The sequence below is a fragment of the Meles meles genome, chromosome 7, assembly GCF_922984935.1.
Source record: "Meles meles chromosome 7, mMelMel3.1 paternal haplotype, whole genome shotgun sequence".
Lineage (NCBI taxonomy): Eukaryota > Metazoa > Chordata > Mammalia > Carnivora > Mustelidae > Meles > Meles meles.
This window is the reverse complement of record NC_060072.1, coordinates 104752203-104774581: the sequence shown is the minus strand read 5'-3', so window position 1 is coordinate 104774581 and position 22379 is coordinate 104752203. Positions and strand designations below refer to the sequence as shown.

The 22379-nt window shown below is 44.6% G+C and overlaps 1 protein-coding gene across 7 annotated transcripts; it reads left to right on the top strand.

Moving 5' to 3' along the window:
- Positions 1-258: 258 nt before the first annotated feature.
- PEX5 (peroxisomal biogenesis factor 5) lies at positions 259-17323 on the top strand. Of its 7 annotated transcripts, none has more exons than XM_046012343.1 (16): positions 259-373; positions 998-1160; positions 1492-1527; positions 1794-1926; positions 2152-2283; positions 7768-7873; positions 8401-8491; positions 8889-8999; positions 9235-9327; positions 9666-9785; positions 13757-13900; positions 14092-14162; positions 14556-14768; positions 15113-15278; positions 15542-15699; positions 15876-17323. In XM_046012343.1, the coding sequence occupies exons 2-16, from the start codon at positions 1014-1016 to the stop codon at positions 16075-16077; spliced, it is 1923 nt and encodes a 640-aa protein (XP_045868299.1). In that variant the 5' UTR covers positions 259-373; positions 998-1013; the 3' UTR covers positions 16078-17323. The 7 variants fall into 7 exon arrangements, with proteins under 7 accessions (XP_045868299.1, XP_045868300.1, XP_045868301.1 ...); XM_046012344.1 differs by having other exon boundaries at positions 358-373; positions 995-1160; XM_046012345.1 differs by lacking the exon at positions 259-373 and adding an exon at positions 445-842 and having other exon boundaries at positions 9690-9785.
- The last annotated feature ends 5056 nt before the right edge of the window (positions 17324-22379 follow it).

Below are 22379 nucleotides of genomic sequence, written 5' to 3'. Positions count from 1 at the left end.
GAAACCAGGAATACCCTCCCTTGGCTCTCCCTCAAAGCTCAGAAAGCCCCTCCTAGCTCCATTCTTCTTTGAGCTTCCCATCAAACCTGTCCTAGTGCCGAGGATCCTTTTGAACGCTCTCAGCGTCGCAGCTCCAAGACTTTCCCTTTAAGGCGTTCTTCCCCTTTAAGATTCACGGCTCCCTCCGTCACGCTGCGTCGCAGCCTTAAGGCCCCGCCCCTACGAGCAGCTTTCCGCGGGGCAGCGACTACTGCGCGGCTGCCACGGCCCCTTTAAGCTCGAGCCCCGCCCCTTGCTTCCCGCCCCCTCCCCTCCCCCCCACCGTTAGCCCGCACCAGGTGCCCCAGCGGGTCGTGCGGCTCGGCGCGCGACGGTGAGGGCAGGGCTCTGAGGGGGCGCGGGGACGCGTTCCCAGTCTTCCCCCGTCCGGGCCTGTTCCTCGCGGGTCTCGGAGGCGGAGCTGGAGCTGCGACTGGGGCGGGGGAAATGGGTGGTCCGGAGCGCTGGAGGGGTGGGCCGGGACCCACCGAATGGGGGGAGGGGCTCAGGTGACTTAGGGGGAAGGAATGGGTCTCCGCGGAGCTCGCCGGACAGGAGGGGTCTGGGGGACTGGGCTTACGCTCTGGCGGCGTTCCCCCTCTTCCTTGCCTGTACAGCCCAATTGCGGAATTGTCCCCCTTAGACCCCTGGGGTTCCGGCCCCTCTGTGGGGGGCGACCCCTGGCCGGTGTCGCCGCCTGCGACCGCAGTCGTGGAGGCCGCTGGAGAGGCCCAGGCTGAAACCGGTGGCTTTTGAGGGGGGCGGCAGGAGGGCACCGGCCCCCTCTCGGACTCCTGGCAGAGGTGGGGGCCGTAGGAAAGGGCACAGGGGCGGAGGGTGGCGAGTGGCTAACAACCTGGGACGGACGTTCGCCTGCCTCCCCCAGACATGGGCTGAGTGTGGGCTGAGGAAGGATCTGGCAGCCGGACCTCAGTTCCAAACCTTCTTTGCCCGGCAGTGGGCTGGCGGTCACCATGGCAATGCGGGAGCTGGTGGAGGCCGAATGCGGGGGTGCCAACCCACTCATGAAGCTGGCTGGGCACTTCACCCAGGACAAGGCCCTTCGGCAGGAGGGGTTGAGGCCTGGCCCTTGGCCCCCAGGAGCCCCGGCCTCAGAGGCGGTGAGTGTTCTTGAGGTAGAAAACTCAAAGGGTGACCTGGGATAGAGGGGCCAGATGAACACGATGGGATAACTGCTTTCTCTGTTGTGTTGCAAATAATAGTAGTTATCCCCTAATGGGTGTTTACTTAACACTGTACTAAGCATTGTACATCCTTGTACAGATGAAGGCAGTCATTTTGTAGATGAAGAAACTGGGGCTCAGAGAAGTTTTGTGACTTGCCCAAGGTCACTCTAATGCTAGATCTGGAACCTTAACTCCTGTTAACGGAGTTGGGTATGTGGACTTCATTACTGTATCATATTGCTTCCCTTTTTTTTTCCTGTCTTAGGTCTCTAAGCCTTTAGGAGTAGCCTCTGAAGATGAGGTAAACATACCAGTCTCTTCTGCTCCATTTTTCTTCTGCCCATTGTATTTTTACTTTAAACATGGCTCATTTATATTTCATTCTTTGGAGCTCCCTGACCAAAAGAGATTTGCCTTATTTCTTCTCCTGCTTGGTGTTAAAAGTGTACTGAGTATTTTGACATCTGTAGTTTCTGTGTTTCCCTTTCCTTGTATTTGATGTAACTGTCTCCCGTTCATGGGGCCCTGTCTCTTGCTAAGTTCATGTCATCATCTTTCTCCTGGCAGCTGGTGGCTGAATTTCTCCAGGACCAGAATGCTCCACTTGTGTCCCGTGCCCCTCAGACCTTCAAGATGGATGACCTCCTGGCAGAGATGCAGGAGATTGAACAGTCAAACTTCCGCCAGGCACCCCAGAGAGGTGGGTCTAAAGTCTGGTGGGAAGGCAGATCACCATTTTCTGTGCAGATGGGACCAAGGGGATTCCATATTTGGATGCCACTGGCATTAGGGAACTGAGATGCAGAAGGAGATAAAAGGGAAAGTGCTTTCATGTCCCTCAGGGTTCCTGAGGCATGATAGAATGATATGCATTTCTTTTCTTTTCTTTTTTTTTTTTTTCTTAGTTCTCTCTCTTTCTTTTAAGCTCCTGGTGTGGCAGACTTGGCCTTGTCTGAGAACTGGGCCCAGGAGTTTCTTGCAGCTGGAGATGCTGTGGATGTAACTCAGGATTATAATGAGACAGACTGGTCCCAAGAATTCATCTCTGAAGTTACAGGTGAGGCTTATCGTGGGTAAGTGGCTCATATGGGACAAAGTTTGATTCTGTGCCCCCAGTTCATCTTTAGGGTATAGAGCGATTTCAGCTTCTCTGACTTTTCTGGTCTCTTGACTCATTTCTCTAGGGCACTGAACCTGATTTCCCCTTAGGTGGTAGTAGAGAGTTATTGAAACTTACATGAAAGAAGGGACTGGGTTTGAACCCGGTAAGAGATTTTGGAAATTATATCTATGTATCTCTTTATATGACTCTATTTAAAGAGAATGGGAGAGAGGATGAGGAGAGAGAACTCGTGGAGTTAGGTACTTCTTTGTTATCTGGGACTTTATTACTGTAGTTTGGTGGTGTGGATCCACAGATTGGATGGATGGCAGTATGACCCAGGAAGAAATGCTAGGCATAGCCAGTGAGATTCTGGCATTAAGTCATCTTGAACAGGGACGCCTGGGTGGCTCAGTTGGTTAAGCATATGCCTTAGGCTCAGGTCATGATCCCAGGGTCCCAGGATCAAGTCCTGCATCGCTCCTTGCCAGCAGAGCCTGCTTCTCCCTCTGCCTGCTACTCCCACTGCTTGTGTGTGTGCGCTCTCTCTCTGACAAATACATAAAATCTTAAAAAATAAAAAGTCCTCTTGAACAGAGTTGGGGCCTTAGAAAATGGAATTGTGTTCAAGGGCTTGAAGTATGAGGTCTTAGAGGGCAAAGACCATATCCCGATGATAATAATAAATATTCATAATAATCACCAGTGTGTACTTACCATCTTCTAGGCTTTGTATTAAGCGCTTTCAGTGTATTATCTGTTTAATCCCTATGAGAATTCTTGAGGTAGCTACTGTTTCTATTCTCAGCATATAGATAAGAAAACAGGCTTTGAGATTAAGTGATTTGCCCAAGGTGATACAGTTTTGTAAGTGGTGGAGTTGGGATTTGACTCTGGGTTTGAATGATTCCAGACCCGGTTGGCTGAACCATGGTGCTCTGCTGCCAGACCTGCACCTGGAGCTCTTCAGATTCCCAGCCTCGTTTCTGTTCTCTGTCTTTGAGAGTGTCCATGCTCATCCTATCCTTTGGAATTGATTCTTCTTCCCCAAGCCTGTCTTCCCCAAGGGGCATGGGGAAAAGACACTCTCTCTCTTCAGCTTTCCTCTTCCTCATTGCTTTCAAAGAGAAGCACTTGTTAGCTTTTTTCCAAGTTAAGAAATTAAGAATAACAAGAGATACAAATGGAAAAAGTTACAAAGATTCTAGACTCTCAGGGCATTCATGGTCATAGTTCTTGAACATTCTTGAGATCATTAATGGCAGCTCGTTGTTTTTTTTCCTGCCATCGTTTTTATTCTTTAAAAATAAGGCTTTCTCTCTCTAGGAAAAAAATCCCAAATCTAACAACTAAAACTCATCTTTAGTAAAAGCTATTGATCTCTTTTATAGTGACTCCTTTTCCTACCCTTAAGTTGGGAGTTTAAGGTAGAATGATAGATATTCTTGGTTTCATTAGTGGTACTTTGCACTTGATAATCTTCATTTGGTCTTCATGGTTACACTTAGCTGGTAGGTATTCCTTCCCCATTTTATAGATAAGGAAACTGAGATTTGGAATGGTTAACTACTTTGTTCAGAGTCACTGAGGAACATTCTCTATGCTCCATACTTAAAACCATTACTCTATCATTGAGACTCCTCTTCAGGGAACTGCCTCAAGTGAAAATCTGAGTTGTAAAAAACACCTTCCACCAAACAAACTCATTTTTCATACAAACCTTAGACTTAAATGCGATCTCTTTATCGTAGAGGGACTTCTTTTGTAATGTGTGGGCACCTGTCATTTTTGGTAACTCAGAAAAAAAAAGTCAGTGCTACTATGAGCCTTGAGATTGATGAGATTTTTGTTATAATGATCAAAATTGCTTGCGATCAGTGAAAACTTCCTTAACCTGTAAGTGAAAACAACTTTAGAAAAATGAATTGAACCTCTCTTAACTTGTTAAGTCCTCTTTGGCAGATTTCTTCTGTTTTACACATTCTTTTGGGACTGTGCCTGCTTCATGGAGGCAAGAAGATGGAGAGCTGGAAAGGGAAATTGAGCTTTTGGGGGTCTGTCTTCATAAAAATGCCAATTGCAGCAGTATATTGCTTTGTAGGTACTGGACCTTCAGTATTTATTGAACAAATGAATTGAGATCTGGGAGAAAGCTAAAGGAAATTAATTTTCTGGTAATTCATTTTTTATTATCATAACGTTTGTGGCTGATATTATATTGATGATATAGGTTACCTATTGCTTTATGGATAAGTAGACTTCAAGATGAAAGGAGGTTATATTTAAATCCTTTTTATCTTCAAATCCCTGTTGTTAAGATTCTAGACTCAAGTTTAAAAGGAGCCTTGACAGTTTTTTTTTTATCTTGTATTAGTGTTTTATTTGGAAATAATTATAGTTTCACTGGAAGTTGCCAAAAAAATGTAGAGGAGATTTCTGTGTATCTTTCACTCTGTTTTCCCCAGTGGTAATATTTTGCGTAACTGTTAGTTATATACAGTATCAAAGTCAGGCAGTTGCCATTGGTACAATCTGTAGAGTTTATTAAATCACACCAGTTTTATAGGCCTTTGTGTGTGTGTATGGTTTTGTGCCATTTTATCATGTGTGCAGATTTGTGTAACTACCACCACAATGGAGTTACAGAATTAATCCATCACCACATGAAGCTCATTTTTGAGTCTGCCATATTTGATGCAATCCAGCCTCCACCCCTGCCCTTAAATCTCCTGGGCCAAATAATGCTCCATCTTGTGACTCAGCTGTAGGGATGAAATATGTCTTTAGTGGATTTTGAATTTAGACGGCCTCAGCTAACATGGTGTATGAGGTTCCTGCAGTAATCATGAGAGAGAAACCTGAACTTTCCTAGAAAGGGTGGTAGACAGCAGTAGCAAGTGGTGAGTGGCAATCCATCTCCCCCCGACGGCAGCTGAAGAGACTGTGGATGAAAAGGAGTAACAATCTCACTGTGATGTTTTCTACTTTCCGTATGGGTTTGCTGTGAGCAGACAGTAATGATAATAATAACTAACATTTGTTACTCTGTGCTTGATGTGTGCATTAACTCACTTGGTCTTTACAACAATCCCTATGAGGTAGCTATTATTATCTCTATTTTATAGATAAGGAAAGAGAAATTAAGGGTTAAGTACCTTGCACAGTGAATAAGTGGTGGTGTTGGGATTTGAGTGTCCAGTAGGCTGATCTGGAACCTACATTCTTTACCATTAATCGGGCTCTTGAGTAAACTCAGAAACCTTTACAGATAAGGGTAGGAAGTTCGGAGTTTTTGACTTTGGAGCTTGGGCTGGATATGCCAAGGAACACACAGTGAGAAACTAAGACAACATTCTGAGTTGGATATTTGGTATCTAGGTTGTTGGTTCTAACTCTACTAATTTATGTGACCTGGGATAGTCCCTTCCTGTCTATAGGTCTTAATTGTTTCAATCTCAGGTATCCAAGAGGATCTCATTTTCTGTAAGAATTTATTGAATAATAGTGTGAAGGCCATATAGAATTCTTTTGGTCATTTCATTTTGACTCCTTTTTTGGAGCAGGTTTCCAGTGACAAGAAATTCTGAGGCTTGTGGCTGGTAAAATATGGTAAAATACCAGATCATGGCTGTTTGAAGATGACTTCTCACTTCTGGGATTTTTTTCTAATCTGCCCCATGCCTCTTTTAAAGTCCAGGTGGTTTGTATTTTTTCCATTGCTTGGAATGAAGCAATTTGTCCTTCAAAGGAGGACCTTTGTCCTTGAAAGGAGCATTTCACAGAAAGAGTATTCTCTATAATTTGAGGAGTACTTGCGGCCAGAGTAGGGTTCGCAAAATCCTCTAGTTGAGAGGAAGGAGTGACTGGAGAGTAAGGAGGAGGAGTGGCTAGTTTTCAACAGAATGGGACAAAGGGACCAGGAGGCATCATAATGTCTACTTAAGTGTTAAGGTATCTCCTTACTAAGTCTCCACTCTTGAGCCAACAGTCTAGTTGGGGCAAAGGAAAAAGAAATGTTGTCTGTAAGAATTGGTGAGGGAATCTGGATAAAAATGTTGAGAGTCCTTGAATTTGAGGTTGATCAAAAAAAATCATCAGCCACATCTTTTGTTATATTAGTAGTATTTATTATTTATAATTAAGTGTATTTTGAGAGTCTGGAACCCCCTCCCCCCCCTTTTTTTTCTTCAGATTTTGACATTACTTTCTCAGATGTTGGGTTTACTTTGTTGAAACTGTTCAGGCAAAGTCTCAGTAAATAGAATAGACAGTTCTGTTAACATATTTAATACTGAGGAGATGAATCTGCCTTCTCGGTGTTAAAAGCAAAGGCAGATCTTTAAATTGGGGAGAAAGATAGGACGAGCGCTTCAGCGTTGATGTGGAAAGGTATGGATGCAGAGCAGAAGGAAAGGATACCGAGGCTCCTGACTTCTGTGTGTTTACTTGTTCTTTAGGGCACCTTTGAACCATGCCTTAATGCTTTCGTTTTGTTTTAGTTTGGTTTTTTTTTTTTTGGCCCTGGAATAGTTCAGTACAAAGTCCTGGAGGTTGAGAAAGAGTTTAGCACCCTCGTTCGATCTGTCACTTTGGTGTATTTATTATGATGTTGCAGTGACGCCCTTTGTTACTAGAGCTTCTGAGACAGTTTCCAGAATTACACTTAAAAACATAGCCCTCAGAATGAATCAAAAGTCAGACTAGTGTTTTTTTCCTGGGGGAGGGGCGGTCTGTGGGAACCTGTGAGAGAGCAGTAAACCTCCTGCTTCTTGATCTGGGTGGCGGTGATCCGAGCGCACTCAACGTCAGAGTTCATCAGACAGCTCGCTTACGTTTGGTGCAGTGTATGTACTTTCCTGCTTGCATGTTCCATCTCAGCTAAAAAAATGGAACAGACACCCAGTGGGAAGAGTGGACCAACATATCTTTAAATTCTAGCCCTGCATTCTGCTTCTCAGAGTCTCTAGGCAGTTGTATTAAGATGAAACATGAGGCTTGTTTTCTTGGGAGAGGGTGAACTCTGTCTGTTGGAACGCACCAGAGCTTTGGTTAAGGAGTAGGGGCTCTTCTGTTCTCCCGTAGCTCCTTACCAGCTGGCCGCAGTACTTTTGAGGAAGGTGGAGGCCCTCAGCACCCGCTATTTCTTATTGAAGTCTCTGACACTTCAAGCAAAAAGGTTTGGTCTGTCCTCCTTTCCTGAGTCTCCTCATTTGTTCTCTTGTTTCCAGCTCCATAAACTTCCACCCCAGGCCCCTTGGAAGTAGGTTGTGTATTGAGAATTCAGTAGTGTTTTCCTTTGACCAGGAGTCTCTGAGGTATTCAGTAGGATCTCATCTGCTTTGGCTTGGGTAAGAGGGTCAGTTGAGAACGTGTCGTACTCTCCCTTTCCCTGATCCCTCCCTGAGCCCTGTGTGATTTCTCCACATCTGTTCCTTGCAGATCCTTTGTCTGTTTCCCCTGCCCGCTGGGCTGAGGAGTATCTGGAACAGTCAGAGGAGAAGCTGTGGCTGGGAGAGCCTGAGGGAACAGCTGCCACAGATCGCTGGTGAGTCCAGCTACTTCTTTCTGGATGGATCCCTGTGAAAGGAGTACTAGATGGTTTTCCCAGCCTCCCTCACCTCCTCCATCCACATTCTCAAACCAACTTGCAGTCCCCTCATTTTCTGTGTTAAGGTTCCCACTTGTATTATTACTCTGGAAGTTTGTCTCACATCCAGTTGAGTCAAGAATCCTAAATGTCTTAACCAGAAGTTCATAACTTTAACTTATGCACCCTGTTCCCTCTTTACTTTAGAGGCTACTGCTGTATTCCTTCTCTCTATAAATGGGTATTTGGGAAAGGGAAGGATAAAAGAATGTAGCTAGTGCTTTGTCACTTCTGCCCAGATGTTCTTTTTAAATGTAACTTGGAATTTGTAGGTCCTTAATGAGAGAGTGGAACCACCCTCCCCACCCCCCATCCCCGCCCCGGGACGCAGGAACTGTGATTGCCATGGGCTGGGAGTAGGCAGTAGTGTGGGGAAGGTGGTGTCAGACTAGTGCGTGGAACTGGTTTGTCCTTACTTGTTCTAGGTATGATGAATATCATCCTGAGGAGGACCTGCAGCACACAGCCAGTGACTTTGTGGCCAAGGTGGATGACCCGAAATTGGCTAACTCTGAGGTGAGCCACATCCCACTGCTGCTTTGCCTAGCAGAGCTGGTCTTGGAAGTCAAGAGTCTAGCTTCTCTTACCCCAGTTTAAAGAGAAGGAAATAAGATCTGAAGTCCATTCCTTCTATCTGGAGAACAGAGACTTAGGATCCTTCTTCTTCCTTCCAACATCCTGTCCCTTATTTCCTTGCATACTAACCCTTTTGCTTTTCTGTATCTTCTCAAATCTTTAAGGCCAGAAATCCCTTTCTTTTTGCTCTCGACGTTTTTCAGGGTCTTTAGCAATTCTTGTCTGCAGCTAGGGATGGTCAGGGGGAGGGGGAAGTGCAGGCGTCTCTTGGGCATGGTTGAGAGTGCACTCCTGGAAGTCCTCTCCCAAGTGGCCTCTGTGTGTCTCTGTGCCCCAGTTCCTGAAATTCGTGCGGCAGATTGGCGAGGGGCAGGTGTCCCTGGAGTCCGGTGCAGGGTCGGGCCGAGCTCAGGCAGAACAGTGGGCAGCAGAGTTTATACAGCAGCAGGTAGGACATTGTCACTTCCCAGTCCCACTTCAGAGCCGGCTGGTGCCCCAGGCCTCGGGTTCAGTGTTCAGGGGTCCCAGACGGGGAAGCGATTTTATTGCCAACGTATCTTGGTAGCATCCAGGTCCTGAGCGGGTGGGAAAGAGAGTCTGAGAATGTCCTCAGAAGTGTCCAGGTTGCTGGTGTTCAGTGGGTAGAAAGTTGGTGGTGGTATGACCATCCTTCTTTGTCACAGGGTACATCAGAGGCCTGGGTTGACCAGTTCACAAGACCAGTAAACACATCTGCCCTTGATATGGAGTTTGAACGAGCCAAGTCAGCTATAGAGGTGAGAGCAGGTAGCACAGGAGCAGACGCCTCAAGGGAACACACTCCATTGGACAATTGGTGTGTGAGCATCACCGATGATTAATGTTGTATGCTGTAGTGTTCCTGGACGCTCCGTGTCAGAACTGCTGGGGCTAGGGTGGGTGACTGTCAAAAATGTCAGTCCCAGGCCATCACCTTCCACTGCAGGATCGGAATCTGGGGGTAGGATCCAGAGGCTTTTGGACGCTTTGACATTTAGGATTTACTGCCATAGGGAAGCCATCCTGGAGGTGCTGAGGGTGGAGTGGGGTGGTCATGATGGATCTCCTTTTTCTACCTGCCTTCCCTTCCTTACAGTCTGATGTCGATTTCTGGGACAAGTTGCAGGCAGAGTTGGAGGAGATGGCGAAACGGGACGCTGAGGCTCACCCCTGGCTTTCTGACTATGATGACCTCACGTCTGCTTCCTACGATAAGGTAGGAATCCGTTCTCAGATCGCTGGGTTTCCTTGTTATGTTGTTTCTCCTCTCATCCTGAATGAAGGGTACTTCCTTGCAAGTAATTACTTCCTTGGGCCCCTTTCTGTGAAAGGAAATCTGAATCATTCCCTTGTCCCACTCCTCTTTAGAAATTGAAGGTATGCTTTATCCTTAGAACATACCAGTTAATAATAATAGACTGTCCTTGTCAAATCATGATAAGATGGTGATGTAATACCTGTGACAGAGATTTGCATGTGATGCATTCAGAACACAGATGAAGGAGCTCTGCTTTGGAGGTTGATTGGGGGATCGGTGTAATTCCTTTGGTAGAGAGTGATAATTGGTAGACTATGTCTACCATCTTAGTATCTTAGTATCTATTTACTTTTTTAACTCACAAATTTATTTTAAAAATTTATTTTAAAATAAAAAATTATTATAAAAAATGGATCTCTTTGTCTAAGTACTGACCATGTGTGCCAATTTAGGGTGTTTGCAAAGAATTATATTAAATAAAATGTTAGGAAAATTTCCCAGCCAGTCATTGCTCAAAGATAATCTAGTTTTGTACATAGTATAGACTTAGACTTAGAAGCGTATGCTATTTAAGAGGTATTACTGTAGAAAAAAATGTACTTTGAGGTTGTAGGGTATTTAGGGATGTGGTTAATAATTGAACTGCTAAGTTGAAGCATGAGAGGGAAGGGAGAGAATTATTGGGTTTTGAAAGAAGCAAAACAGGAACTGAGTAGGTTAGTAGCAATGCCTCTTCCCAGCTCAGATCTGGTTGGGAAAGGATTCTGGCGCTAAAACCAGGGCCTGAGATGTGAAGCTGGATGCTGGAGGTAGATTTTGATATCAGGGAGCTGTGTGTGCAAAGATAAAGAAGAGTGAAGTTCAAGATAACTTTAAAAAGGTTAGCATTTGAAAGCCAAGGAAAACTTAGTACTGGGAAAAATAGGATTTTGTTTACTATTGCAGTCTGATTTTTTACGAGCTATCCTTTTAGTAGAAAACAGCTTACTTCTTGGATCCTGCTTTGTGTTTTGCCATAATGAGTTCTATAGAATTCTGAGGAGGAAGAACTCAAGGTAATACATGGTATAATACCTGGTAATACCTGGAGATAATACATTTATTAATTTGTATAGCAATTTGGTAAGTTGCAAAGATCCTCTTAGCTTACAAATGGCAAATTATAAATTTTAGGTGAGAATTTCTGTGCTTTGATAAATACAGATATAGCATTGATTTTGTATGAATAGCATTTTTTACTCTCATGTTAATGACTTGATAGGTGGAATATAATTTTTTTTAATAAAGTTTTTAATTCAGAACTTATGTTTTTAGATTTTTGAACCCTATTTGATATCATTGATACCTTGAGATATTGCAGATGTAGGACTAGAAATATTTGCATTAATGTTCCACAGAAATGTGCTCTACTTTGTTACTAATAATGAACAATTCAGATTTTATCTGGCTTTATTCTAACTATTACTGAATTATATGTCAGTAGTGCTTTTTTTGCTTTGAAATGTGACTCTGACCCTGATTATTCTATAAATTCATGGGTCTCTGAAAAATTTTTTCTGGATGGTCCTTAAATTTTCAAGACAACTTAACATGTGTACCTCAAGCAGATAGTGTATTCTTTTAGCATAAAGAGAAGTTTCTGCGATGGGACAGATGCTTAGTAGAAGAGCAGAAGCTGTGTGGTCCTTTGAGATTTCAGAGTAGACCAGACAATGGATCAGACCTAATGACTAGCTCAGGTTAGACATTTTAGGTTGTAGCAGTGATCATAAGCTCATGCTGTGTTCTTTGGCGGGCTGTTGAAGCTTTCTCCAGCATATTCTTGTTCCTGTTGTGCACGTTTTCTAATTGTGAACAATTCCTCTCTGATCAGCAGTTGATAAAATGGCAAGGAGGCTAGACAGCACAGATGAGGGAGCACTTAGGGAACCCTGTGGTTGCAATCTTGATGGCAACCCTGTGGATGGCCTTGATGTGTTACATTGTCTTTTCAGGATAATACCTATTTTATGAATAGTATTTTATGCCTTTTTTTTTTTGAAGATTTTATTTATTTATTTGACACACAGAAAGAGATCACAAGTAGGCAGAGAGGCAGGCAGAGAGAGAGGGGGAAGCAGACTCCCTGCCAAGCAGAGAGCTGGCTGTGGGGCTCCATCCCAGGGCCCTGAGATCATGACCTGAGCCGAAGGCAGAGGCTTAACCCAATAGAGCCACCCTATTTTATGCTTTTTGATAATATGACTTGGATGAATATTCTTATTTGATGCTCTCAATAGCTCTGAGAGGCAGGAATTAATTTCATTATGAAATTGTATTATAGATGACGGTGATCTCTGTTTCCTACAGGGTGGCTTAAGGCGTGGATGGATGATAGATAGGAATTGAGGTTGAATGTGGTAAACTGGTAGTTTGGAGTAGGGGTTAGCAAACTAGGGCCTGCAGTAAGTCTGGCCTGTCACCTATTTTTGCTGGCCTGTGAGCTGATAGTGGCTTTAAATGTTGAAAAAAATTGAAAAGTACTATTTTGTGACATGTGCAAATTATACAAAATTCAAGTTTTGCTGTCTATAAATAAGGTTTTATTGGAACACTGTCATACTTACTTGCTTACCTATCTGTGGCTCCTTTCTCTCTCCAGAGGTGGAGTTGAGTAGTTGCGACAAAATATTTATTTACTTATTATGTGGCATTTTACAGAAAAGACTTGCTGATTCCTGGTCTAGGGTCATTTTCTACCTTCTAAGTTTTCATATTGTACAGAGATATCCCAGGCACATTACCTATTCTCAACATGAATAGACTTTTAATATGTTTATTTTTAATCCATCTCCTATAATATGTCTTGTTTTTTTTAGACTTCCTTCGTAATTATGTAATTTCGGTTCATCACAAATAATTCACATCTGATCGCTTATCATGGTTTAGAACTTGGCTGATAAGGTTTAAGTGTTGCCAGTTTTTTTAGCAGTTCCACGGTAATAGTGAAAAGGGGCCTCGCTCTTGTCTGTATTATGTATGGTTTCATTCTTACGTGTCCTTAGCTGCATTTAGAAGGCCTCTGCCTGGTAGTTTGCATCTTCTTTCATTCTGGTGTGTTGTTGGTGTTTGTAACCATTTACTCCCCCAAAAAGAACATTTTATCTGCTTGTCCCAAGTCATGGGGCTTACTAATGACTCCCATTTTATCCTATTATTACTACTCTTTGCCTAACATGAAACCAGTAGACAGAGCTTTGCACATAGCATCATAATTCTTTCCTCAAATGAGAAATCCTCAGTGAGAAAATGTTGTGTTTCTGAAGCATTTTCTGCCATCAGGATTTTGGGATCTAGCTTTCATTTACTAGATAGAGATTAATATTAGTAGCTTCTAAGAGTGAAATTAGTGAACAACTAAAATTTTCAGAGTGTTTGAACACATGTTATCCAGTCATGCACACAGTGATTCCGTGAACTGGGTAAGAGTGTCATCTGAGTGGTACAGCCTCTCATTTCAAATTGCATTTCCATTATTCATTTTCATACTGTTGCAGGAAAATAGGAAGTGCCCTTTGAGTAGCTAAGGAGAGCTTATCTCATAAGATCTGCTTATCTTAAGCAGATCCTGTAAGAAGTGTGTTCTGTCCAGTGGTGAGAATCAAGGATGTGGAAATACAGGCCTATAAGGACTTCCTTAAATTGGCTTATTCCCAGCATGGGTCAGAGTTTGTAGACTATTAGCTTTTCAGGAGATAGCAGCATGAGCATGATACTGAATGGATTTACTGCGGTCGTAGATGATCTCCTTTCTAATACGGAAAATTTGCCCGTATTTAATTTTGGAGGCCTTTAACTTCTCTACCTCTGTCCTGGTTGTCATCTACCATCCCGGTGCTTTGACTGTGATGGCTCTTTCTTAGGTTTTCACTTGCTTCCTTTCCCTCTAGGGGTACCAGTTTGAGGAGGAGAACCCCCTGCGTGACCACCCCCAGCCTTTTGAGGAGGGGCTCCGGCGACTTCAGGAGGGGGACTTGCCAAACGCTGTGCTACTTTTTGAGGCAGCCGTGCAGCAGGATCCTAAGCACATGGAAGTGAGTGACGCGTTACTCTGACTTCATATGAGAGAGTTTTGAGGGAAAACCCACAGAGTAGTGCAGATGGATTAGGGCCCGGGTGATGGCCTGGGATGGGGTGATTGGAGTGAGAAGGTGAGTGGGGGGAGCCAGAGGAAGAGAGGTTGGAAAGGGGAATGCAGTGATGGAATCTGACACCTTCTCTCTAGGCTTGGCAGTATCTGGGTACTACCCAGGCAGAGAATGAACAGGAACTCTTAGCCATCAGTGCACTGCGGAAGTGAGTACATGAACGGTGGGGTGAGGTGGTTCCTGGGCTCTGTGAATAGCCTTTGGAATGATAGGATTCCAGACCCAGATCCTTGTCTCCTTTTTGGTCACTAGCAAGAGTGTTTTCTTGTGGTGGGACTCTTAAGGTTTGGAGTAAATTGGAGATATCTTGTTCCATTCCTTCATCAACTTTAATTTTGTATGTAGGACCCTCACTGGTTCCTTTGCTGCTAAAACCTTCTCCTTCTTGTATCTGTAATTTTTTTCAATAACACCCCTGTAGAGGAGTCCTCTGTGTCTTTAATCTGAGGGAGTTGGCAGGTGAGGCCATTGTGACTCTGCATTCTATGACTACATTCCAGCATCATTGCGGATACCAGCTCTGCCCACTCTGTCTGAACAGGTGTCTGGAGCTAAAGCCCGATAACCGGACAGCACTGATGGCGCTGGCCGTGAGCTTCACCAACGAGTCCCTGCAGCGACAGGCCTGTGAAACCCTGCGAGACTGGCTGCGCTACACGCCGGCCTATGCCCATCTGGTCGTGCGTGGCGAAGAAGGGGCTGGGGGCTCAGGACAGGGCCTCAGCAAGCGCAACCTCGGGTCTCTGTTGTCCGAGTGAGTGAAGGATTCCTGGGATGACAGATGGTACCCTGAGCCCCAGTAGAAGGAGGACCTTGATTTTGGAAGCCTGGCTGGATTGATACTCAAGGACCTCAGAGTGGGATAGGAAGCCTGGGATGCACTTGAAGGAGGTCTGCATTCTATGGTGCAGTGCTGGGATGAAACAGAAAAACCTGTTTCTAAAATGAAATTTGAGAGTAGGAGGATGACTGATAGATTGATGAATCTTGGGGATATGAGTGACGAATTAAGGAATTATTTTGGAAGGGTAAGAATATAGACACATCCATCCACCTATTTTTGCATTTTTTTTTTCTTTTTCTTTCCTATTTATCTAGCTCCCTCTTTCTTGAAGTGAAAGAGCTCTTCTTGGCTGCCGTGCGCCTGGATCCTACATCCATTGACCCGGATGTGCAGTGTGGCTTAGGAGTCCTTTTCAACCTGAGTGGGGAGTATGACAAGGCGGTGGACTGCTTCACAGCTGCCCTCAGCGTTCGTCCCAATGTGAGCCTCAGGGGAGGAATGGAAATAGCACATGATTGCATGTTATTGAAGGATCGTTTGTTGGGACCTTCAAAGTCACAGGAGCTTCCATTCCATATACTGATTACCTTAGGAGAATTGGGCAGAGAAGGCTGGGAACAGTTGAGAAGAAAGGAAGGGAGAGTAACATGTATTAGCTAAACAGAATGGTGACCCGGGGAGGATGGGCAGAGTTGGATCTGAGCCTGACTGTTGTCGCTACTCCTTCCCCATCTCTATTCCAGGACTATTTGCTGTGGAATAAGCTAGGGGCCACCTTGGCCAACGGAAACCAGAGTGAGGAAGCGGTAGCTGCATACCGTCGGGCCCTCGAGCTACAGCCTGGCTATATACGTTCCCGCTATAACTTGGGCATCAGCTGCATCAACCTCGGAGCTCACCGGTGAGAGCATCTATGGAGTAATTCGTGAATGAACTCTTTCTCCCTGCCTTTGGCCCTAGCTCCTCATTCTCCGATCCTCTGTTTGACTAACCAGCCCCAGCTTTCTCCCCATGCCCGCTGATCTGCCTCCTTCCAGTAATGTTCTGCTCACCAGCTCTCCTTCTTTTTCCCCACAGGGAGGCTGTGGAACACTTTTTGGAGGCCCTGAACATGCAGAGGAAAAGCCGGGGCCCTCGGGGTGAAGGGGGCGCCATGTCGGAGAATATCTGGAGCACTCTGCGTTTGGCATTATCCATGTTAGGCCAGAGCGATGCCTATGGGGCAGCCGATGCCCGGGATCTGCCCACCCTCCTAGCTATGTTTGGCCTGCCCCAGTGACAGTGGGATGGGCTGCCCTGTGAGTGTCTGCTTGGAGGGGTCCCTGCTCTGGACGTGACTCCCTCTCCCCAAATGGGCCTACTAAGGGGGTGGGCTGATGACCACAAGCGGTGTGGCCCCTCAGGAGCTGCCTCAACGTAGTGGGTGGGGGGTAGTCCATGTTCTTCCTACATCACTGTAGGAAATGAGCTGTGTTATCTCTGAGTCCCTTGGTAATTCAAGGGATGTACATTGAGCTCCAGATCTCTCTGCTCATCATGCCCTTTCTTGGTGCTGCTTTTTGGGTAGGACCCGAAGATCTAGGATAACTGTTGTCATCAGCTGCCATTTCTGATAGGGTCTACCACATTTGTAATGTCTGTCCTTTCCCCCACTTACTGGGAACTGACAGTAGTACAGCTTTCTTGGTCAGTTGTGTGCGGTAGATTCTTCTACCATCCACCTCTGAGGTGACTCCACCTGGGACAGGATGTTAGGAGTTGGCCTGTTGGGTTGAAATGTTGCTTTTGCTCAGCAGAGCTGAGTTTGATAGGGCTGCTCATAGTTCTCTTGCTCCTAGACCTCTCCTGGCTGTAGTTCAGATTCTCTGGGTACAATGCTGCATGCGGTGCTGCTGGCATCATTATTGAGGGGTCCGTAGGAGTTGCTGGGGTCAGTTGTACAGAGAGTGTTTGTATGTAGGATAGGAGGATGGCGTATTTGTGGAATGAGCCTAGGAGGGACCAGATGGGGTCAGATCAAGGGTGCTGGTGAGAGGAAGAGCAGGTGGCCTGGGAGTGTGGTGAGTGCAGCCAGCTCTCCTCTCAGAAAGGCCTGCGAGTAGGAATTGAGCTAACTCTTCTAGAAAGTTGGTTCAGAAATGACAGTCTTGCCAAATTCCTAGCAAAGAGGCAGTTCAGTGTTACCATAAGCCTTTTGTTGTACTTCTTGAAAGTTTCTAGGGAAAGCATTGAAAAACCCCTCCCCCCATATTACCTCCACAAGGTGAAGACTGAGGGAGCAGCTCGGACTCTTCTCAACTGTCTCCTGCATGGGGAGATACACTAACCCCCAGAAATGACTGCTAAGCCTCTTGCCTTGTCTTCAGTAGCTAATGATCAGAGAGATTTTTTTTTTAAACTACCATGGTCCCAAGGTTCCATCCTGAAATTTATTTTTCTTTGTATGAATATGTGTAAATGATTTAAAAATAAAACTGTGTGAATAAAATTTGTACGAAGAATAAATGGAGCTGATCTGGGTGTGAGTTCCGCTGCCAGGTGTGAAGTTGGGGTGTGGGAGGTGGGTTGGTGTTTGAAGGACAGATATTTAACAGTTTTCCTCTTCTTTCTTTGTCTCTCAAATTCTCCTTGGTGTATTGATCACTCATCCATCTGTCCAATAATATTGAGCACCTAATATATGCCTCTTACTGTGAATAACACGGATGAGGTCCCTGTGTTCATGGAACTTAAAGTTTAGCAAGAGAGACCACTGGTTAACAATCGTGCATTTTTCATGCTTGCAATAATACTATAAAGAGAAATATGGGGTGTGATATAATTGGTATTGTTTTCATTCTGAATTACATGGGAGGATTATGGTAGTTTTGCCAATGCTTATGCTTTCTAAAGGTTTTCATTGGGCTCTCCCTGGTTTTATTAGAAACTGTATCAAGAGCCATATAAAGATGGGTATTGATCCTGGGGAATTTTTTTTTTTTTTTTTTTAAGAGAGAGAGAGAATGCAAGCAAGAGGGAGGGGCAGAGGGAGAGAGAATCAAGCAGACTCCACGCTCAGCATGGAGCCTGATGTGGGGCTCGATCTCACAATCCTGAGATCATGACCTGAGCCAAAATCAAGAGTCAGATGCTTAGCCCACTGAGCCACTGGGTGTCCCTATCCTGGGGAAAAATTTTAAAACAAAGAATACTTATATTTGGAAATACACGTCCATGGCCATGTTAGAATTGAATAAAAAAAGTCTAATAAAATGTCTAAAAGATAATTGGTTCAGTAAATTATCCAGATAGTGAAATATTTACTTATTTCCAATTACAATAAATGCTAACATAAAACACAATACAAGAAAAAGGTTAGCAAACTATAGGTTATCTCAAGAAAAGCATGCATTGAAAAGAGGCTAGGAAATATTCCATTATGCTACAAGTGTGATTATGAGTGATTTTTCTCCTGCTTTGTCATACTTCTCTGTAACTTTCAATTTTTCTTAGTGCATGGGTAATAGTTCCATAGAAAAACCCAACAATACACCTTTGGGGGAAGGGAGGGGCATCTGTTGCTGCTACCTGGGTGATCTTGAGACAGCTGTGTCCTGGGCTCTGAATGGCAGGCAGGCAAAGCAACAAACTGATGCAGCAATTTCTACAATGTGTAGATAAAAGAAGAAACTCCTGGCATGAGAGTCGAGCTAACGCCTGGTTTCATTGATGTCTCCAGGTTTACCTACTTTGCCTGCCTTTGGTGGCATGAAGGTGTCCAGGAGGATGCTTTTCTTGCATGGCCAGGGCTAGGCAGCTCTTGAATCCAAGTCAGATCCATCTGGTGGTAATTGAGCCCCTATCACGTGCCAGGTGCTGTTCGGGTACCAGGGATACTATTCCCAAGGGCCCTGTTCTCACGGCTTACATATGAGTTGACTGAGAGAATATATAAGTTAAAAAGAAAATGCCTGTTTTACATACTATGAAGAAATCACAATGGCACATTGCGCTAGAGAGTAAAGGGGATGGCTTGCAGGCAACACTGTGGTCAGGAAAGGCCTTTCTCATGAGGTGAGCTGAGTGGGAGGGCCCAGGTCCCAGGGGGCAAATATGAAGGCTGGGATCTGAAGGTAAAAGGGCTCTCTGTGCACACTAGCAGGAAGGAGCCTGCACTGTAGAGGAGAGGAGCAGTGGCAGGACAGAGGGTAGAGAGGAGTGGTCAGGAGCCATGATTATGGTGAAGAGTCTGAATTTTATTCCAAGTTCCAGGAAATCACTGGAGAGTTTAAACAGAAATGTGATGTGATGTGATTACGTGTTAAAAGACCATTCTGGCCACAGGGTGAGGAATGGATGTAAGAGGCTGGGGTGGGTTGAAGCTGAAGCAGGAGGACCAGTTAGGCAGTCAGCCCACTGAGAGATGTTGGTGGCTTAGTCTAGGGTGGAGACGGAGGGCAGGGGAGGAATGGATGGATAGCACACAGATGGAGGAAGTTGCACAAATTCAGCATATATTTTGTAGGTACAACTATAGGATTTGCCGCTGGATTGGGTGGATGTAGAGGGCTAGGGTAAGAGATGAAGGATGACTCCTAGATTTTTGGCGTGAGCAATTGCAAGAATGGTGATGCCTTTAACCGAGAAGGGGAAATGGTGGGCGGAGCAGGTTTGGGAAGGCAAACATTAGGTTGAAGGTTGAGATCTCTCCAAAAATAGATGTCAAGTAGATAAAGTGGATATGTAAGTCTCGGGGAGAAGTCAAGGCTAGATGCTTACATTTGAGAGTCCTGTTTATAGAGACCGCATTTAAAGCCCTGGGGCTGGGCAGGTTTGGGAGAATGTAAATAAGAGGAGGGGGTGGTGGTTGGCTACCAAGAAGCACTGATTACTAGGCAGGCAGAATGGCTGAAGCAGCTGTTTGTTCTGTAGGATACAAATCTGTTAAGGGTGACCTTGTTAAAACACAAAAACAAAAAATGACTTGGAGGTCTGTAACTTTAAAGAAACAATTTAACTTTTAATCCAAGTTTTTCTTTTTCCAGAAAGAAGTGTAACCAGCAGATGATCTGTGTGTTCATTTCAGTAAGACCAGGGCATTCTCCCTCTGTAGGTAAACTGATGGGAGTTGAAGGACAAAGGCCTTCTTGGCAAGTGTGGGAATTTGGGTTAATGGTCTCAGCACCTTGTCGCTGATGGGCTGACTCCACTATCCTGTAACCAAGGGGGGTGCGAAGGAGGTAGGGAAGCATGCCAGATACCCTCTTTTCTAACTGGAGCTTGCACAAGGCCCTGAGGGCCTCCTTGAGGCTCCTCTTTATTTTCTTTTTTTAATTTAAAATATTACTTCTAATTTTTACTTTAAATTAAAAAAAAATTTAGAGCGGTTTTAGGTTTACAACAGAATTGACAGAAAGGTGCAGAGATTTCCCTCGTGCCCTCTGCTCCCCCACAGGCATGGCCGTCCCATTAACAACGTCACCCACCAGAGTGGGACTTTTTTTTTTTTAACCAAGTATGAACCTCTATTGATACATCGTAATCATCCAAAGTCCATAGTTTACTTTAGGGTTTACTCTTGGTGTTATGCATTGCATAGGTTTAGATAAACACATAATGACTATATCCATCATTGTTGTATCACACAGAGTATTTTTGCTGCCCTCAAAATCCTCTGTGCTCTGCTCATCTGTGTCTTCCCCACCCCCAAGTCTGACCCTTTAGTGGTCTCCATGATTTTACCTTTTACAGAATGTCATAGAGTTGGAATAATACCATATGCAGTCTTTTCAGATGTGCTTATTTCACTTAGCAATAGGTATTTAATGTTCCTGCATGTCTTTTCATGGCTTGATAGATCTTTTTTTTTTTTTTTAAATAAGCACTGAATAATATTCCATTGTATGGATGTATCTCAGTTTGTTTATCCATTCACTACTGAAGGGCATCTTGGTTTTTCCCAGGTTTTGGCAATTACAAATAAAGCTGCTATAAACATTTGTTTAGACAAAAGTTTTCACATCCTTTGGGTAAAAACCAAGTAGCATGATTGCTGAATTGAATGATAAGAATATGTTTCTTTCCTTCCTTCCTTTTTTTTTTTTTTGGATTTTAATTAATTAATTATTTTTTTTTCAGCGTAACAGTATTCATTGTTTTTGCACAACACCCAGTGCTCCATGCAATACATGCCCTCCCTATTACCCACTACCTGGTTCCCACAACCTCCCACCCCCGCCCCTTCAAAACCCTCAGGTTGTTTTTCAGAGTCCATAGTCTCTTATGGTTTGCCTCCCCTTCCAATTTCCCTCAACTTCCTTCTCCTCTCCATCTCCCAATGTCCTTCATGTCATTTGTTATGCTCCACAAATAAGTGAAACCATATGATACTTGACTCTCTCTGCTTGACTTATTTCACTCAGCATAATCACTTCCAGTCCTGTCCATGTCCTTCCTTCTTTTTAAAGATTTTATTTATTTATTTGACAGAGAGAGAGTGAGAGAGGGAACATTAGCAGGGGGAGCAGGAGAGGGAGAAGTAGGCTTCCTGCCGAACAGGAAGCCTGATGTGGGGCTCAATCCCAGGACTCTGGGATCATGACCTGAGCAGAAGGTAGACACTTAATGACTGAGATACCCAGGCACCCCTCTTTTTTCAGAGATTTTATTTATTTATTTGATGGAAAGACACAGAGAGAGCCAGTGAGCACAAACAGGGGGAGGGACAGAGGGAGAGGGAGGAGAAGCAGGCTCCCTGATGAATAGGAAACCTGATGTGGGGCTCCATCCCAGGACCCTGGGAAGGGGGAGGGACAGAGGGAGAGGGAGGAGAAGCAGGCTCCCTGATGAATAGGAAACCTGATGTGGGGCTCCATCCCAGGACCCTGGGATCATGACCTGAGCCCACTAAACCCCCCAGGCTCCTTTTTGTAAGGAACTTCCAGACTGGCTTCCAGAGTGACTGTACCATTTGTCATTCCCACCAGCAGTGAGTGAGAGTTCCTGTGGCTCCACACCCTCACTGCATTTGGTGTTGTCAGTGTCTTGAATTTTGGCTGTTGTAATAGGTGTGTGGTGGTATGTCATCATTTTCACTGGCATTTCCCCAATGACAGATGATGTGTAACACCTTTTTGTAGGCTTATTTGCCACCTGTGTATCTTCTTGGATGAGGTGTACTCTCTGCTTTCTTGACTACAGTCTCTCTTCCTAATGATTGTATCTTTAGACACTTTTCTTTTTAGACTTTTTTATTTCTAAGTGATCTCTATACCCAATGTGGCACTCAACTCACAACCCCCAAATCAAGAGTTGCACGCTCTACTGACTGAGCCAGCCATGTTCTCCTACATACTTTCTTTAAAACCTTGAACTGAGTTTTAGGTTATTTTTTCTGCGTAGGATCTGTTAAATTCCCTCTCTGTACTCAGAAGCCTTCCTGGGCAGCTTTCTACTTGGCAACTCCCTTTTTTCTCTCAGCAGAGATCCTGCAAGGTCATCAGGAAAACACTGTATAAATGTTCTCATCTGCCCCCTACAAGTTTATCTCCACTTCCGTCCATTGGGTCATTCCTCCTTCCCTGCTGCCATTTCAGGGGAACA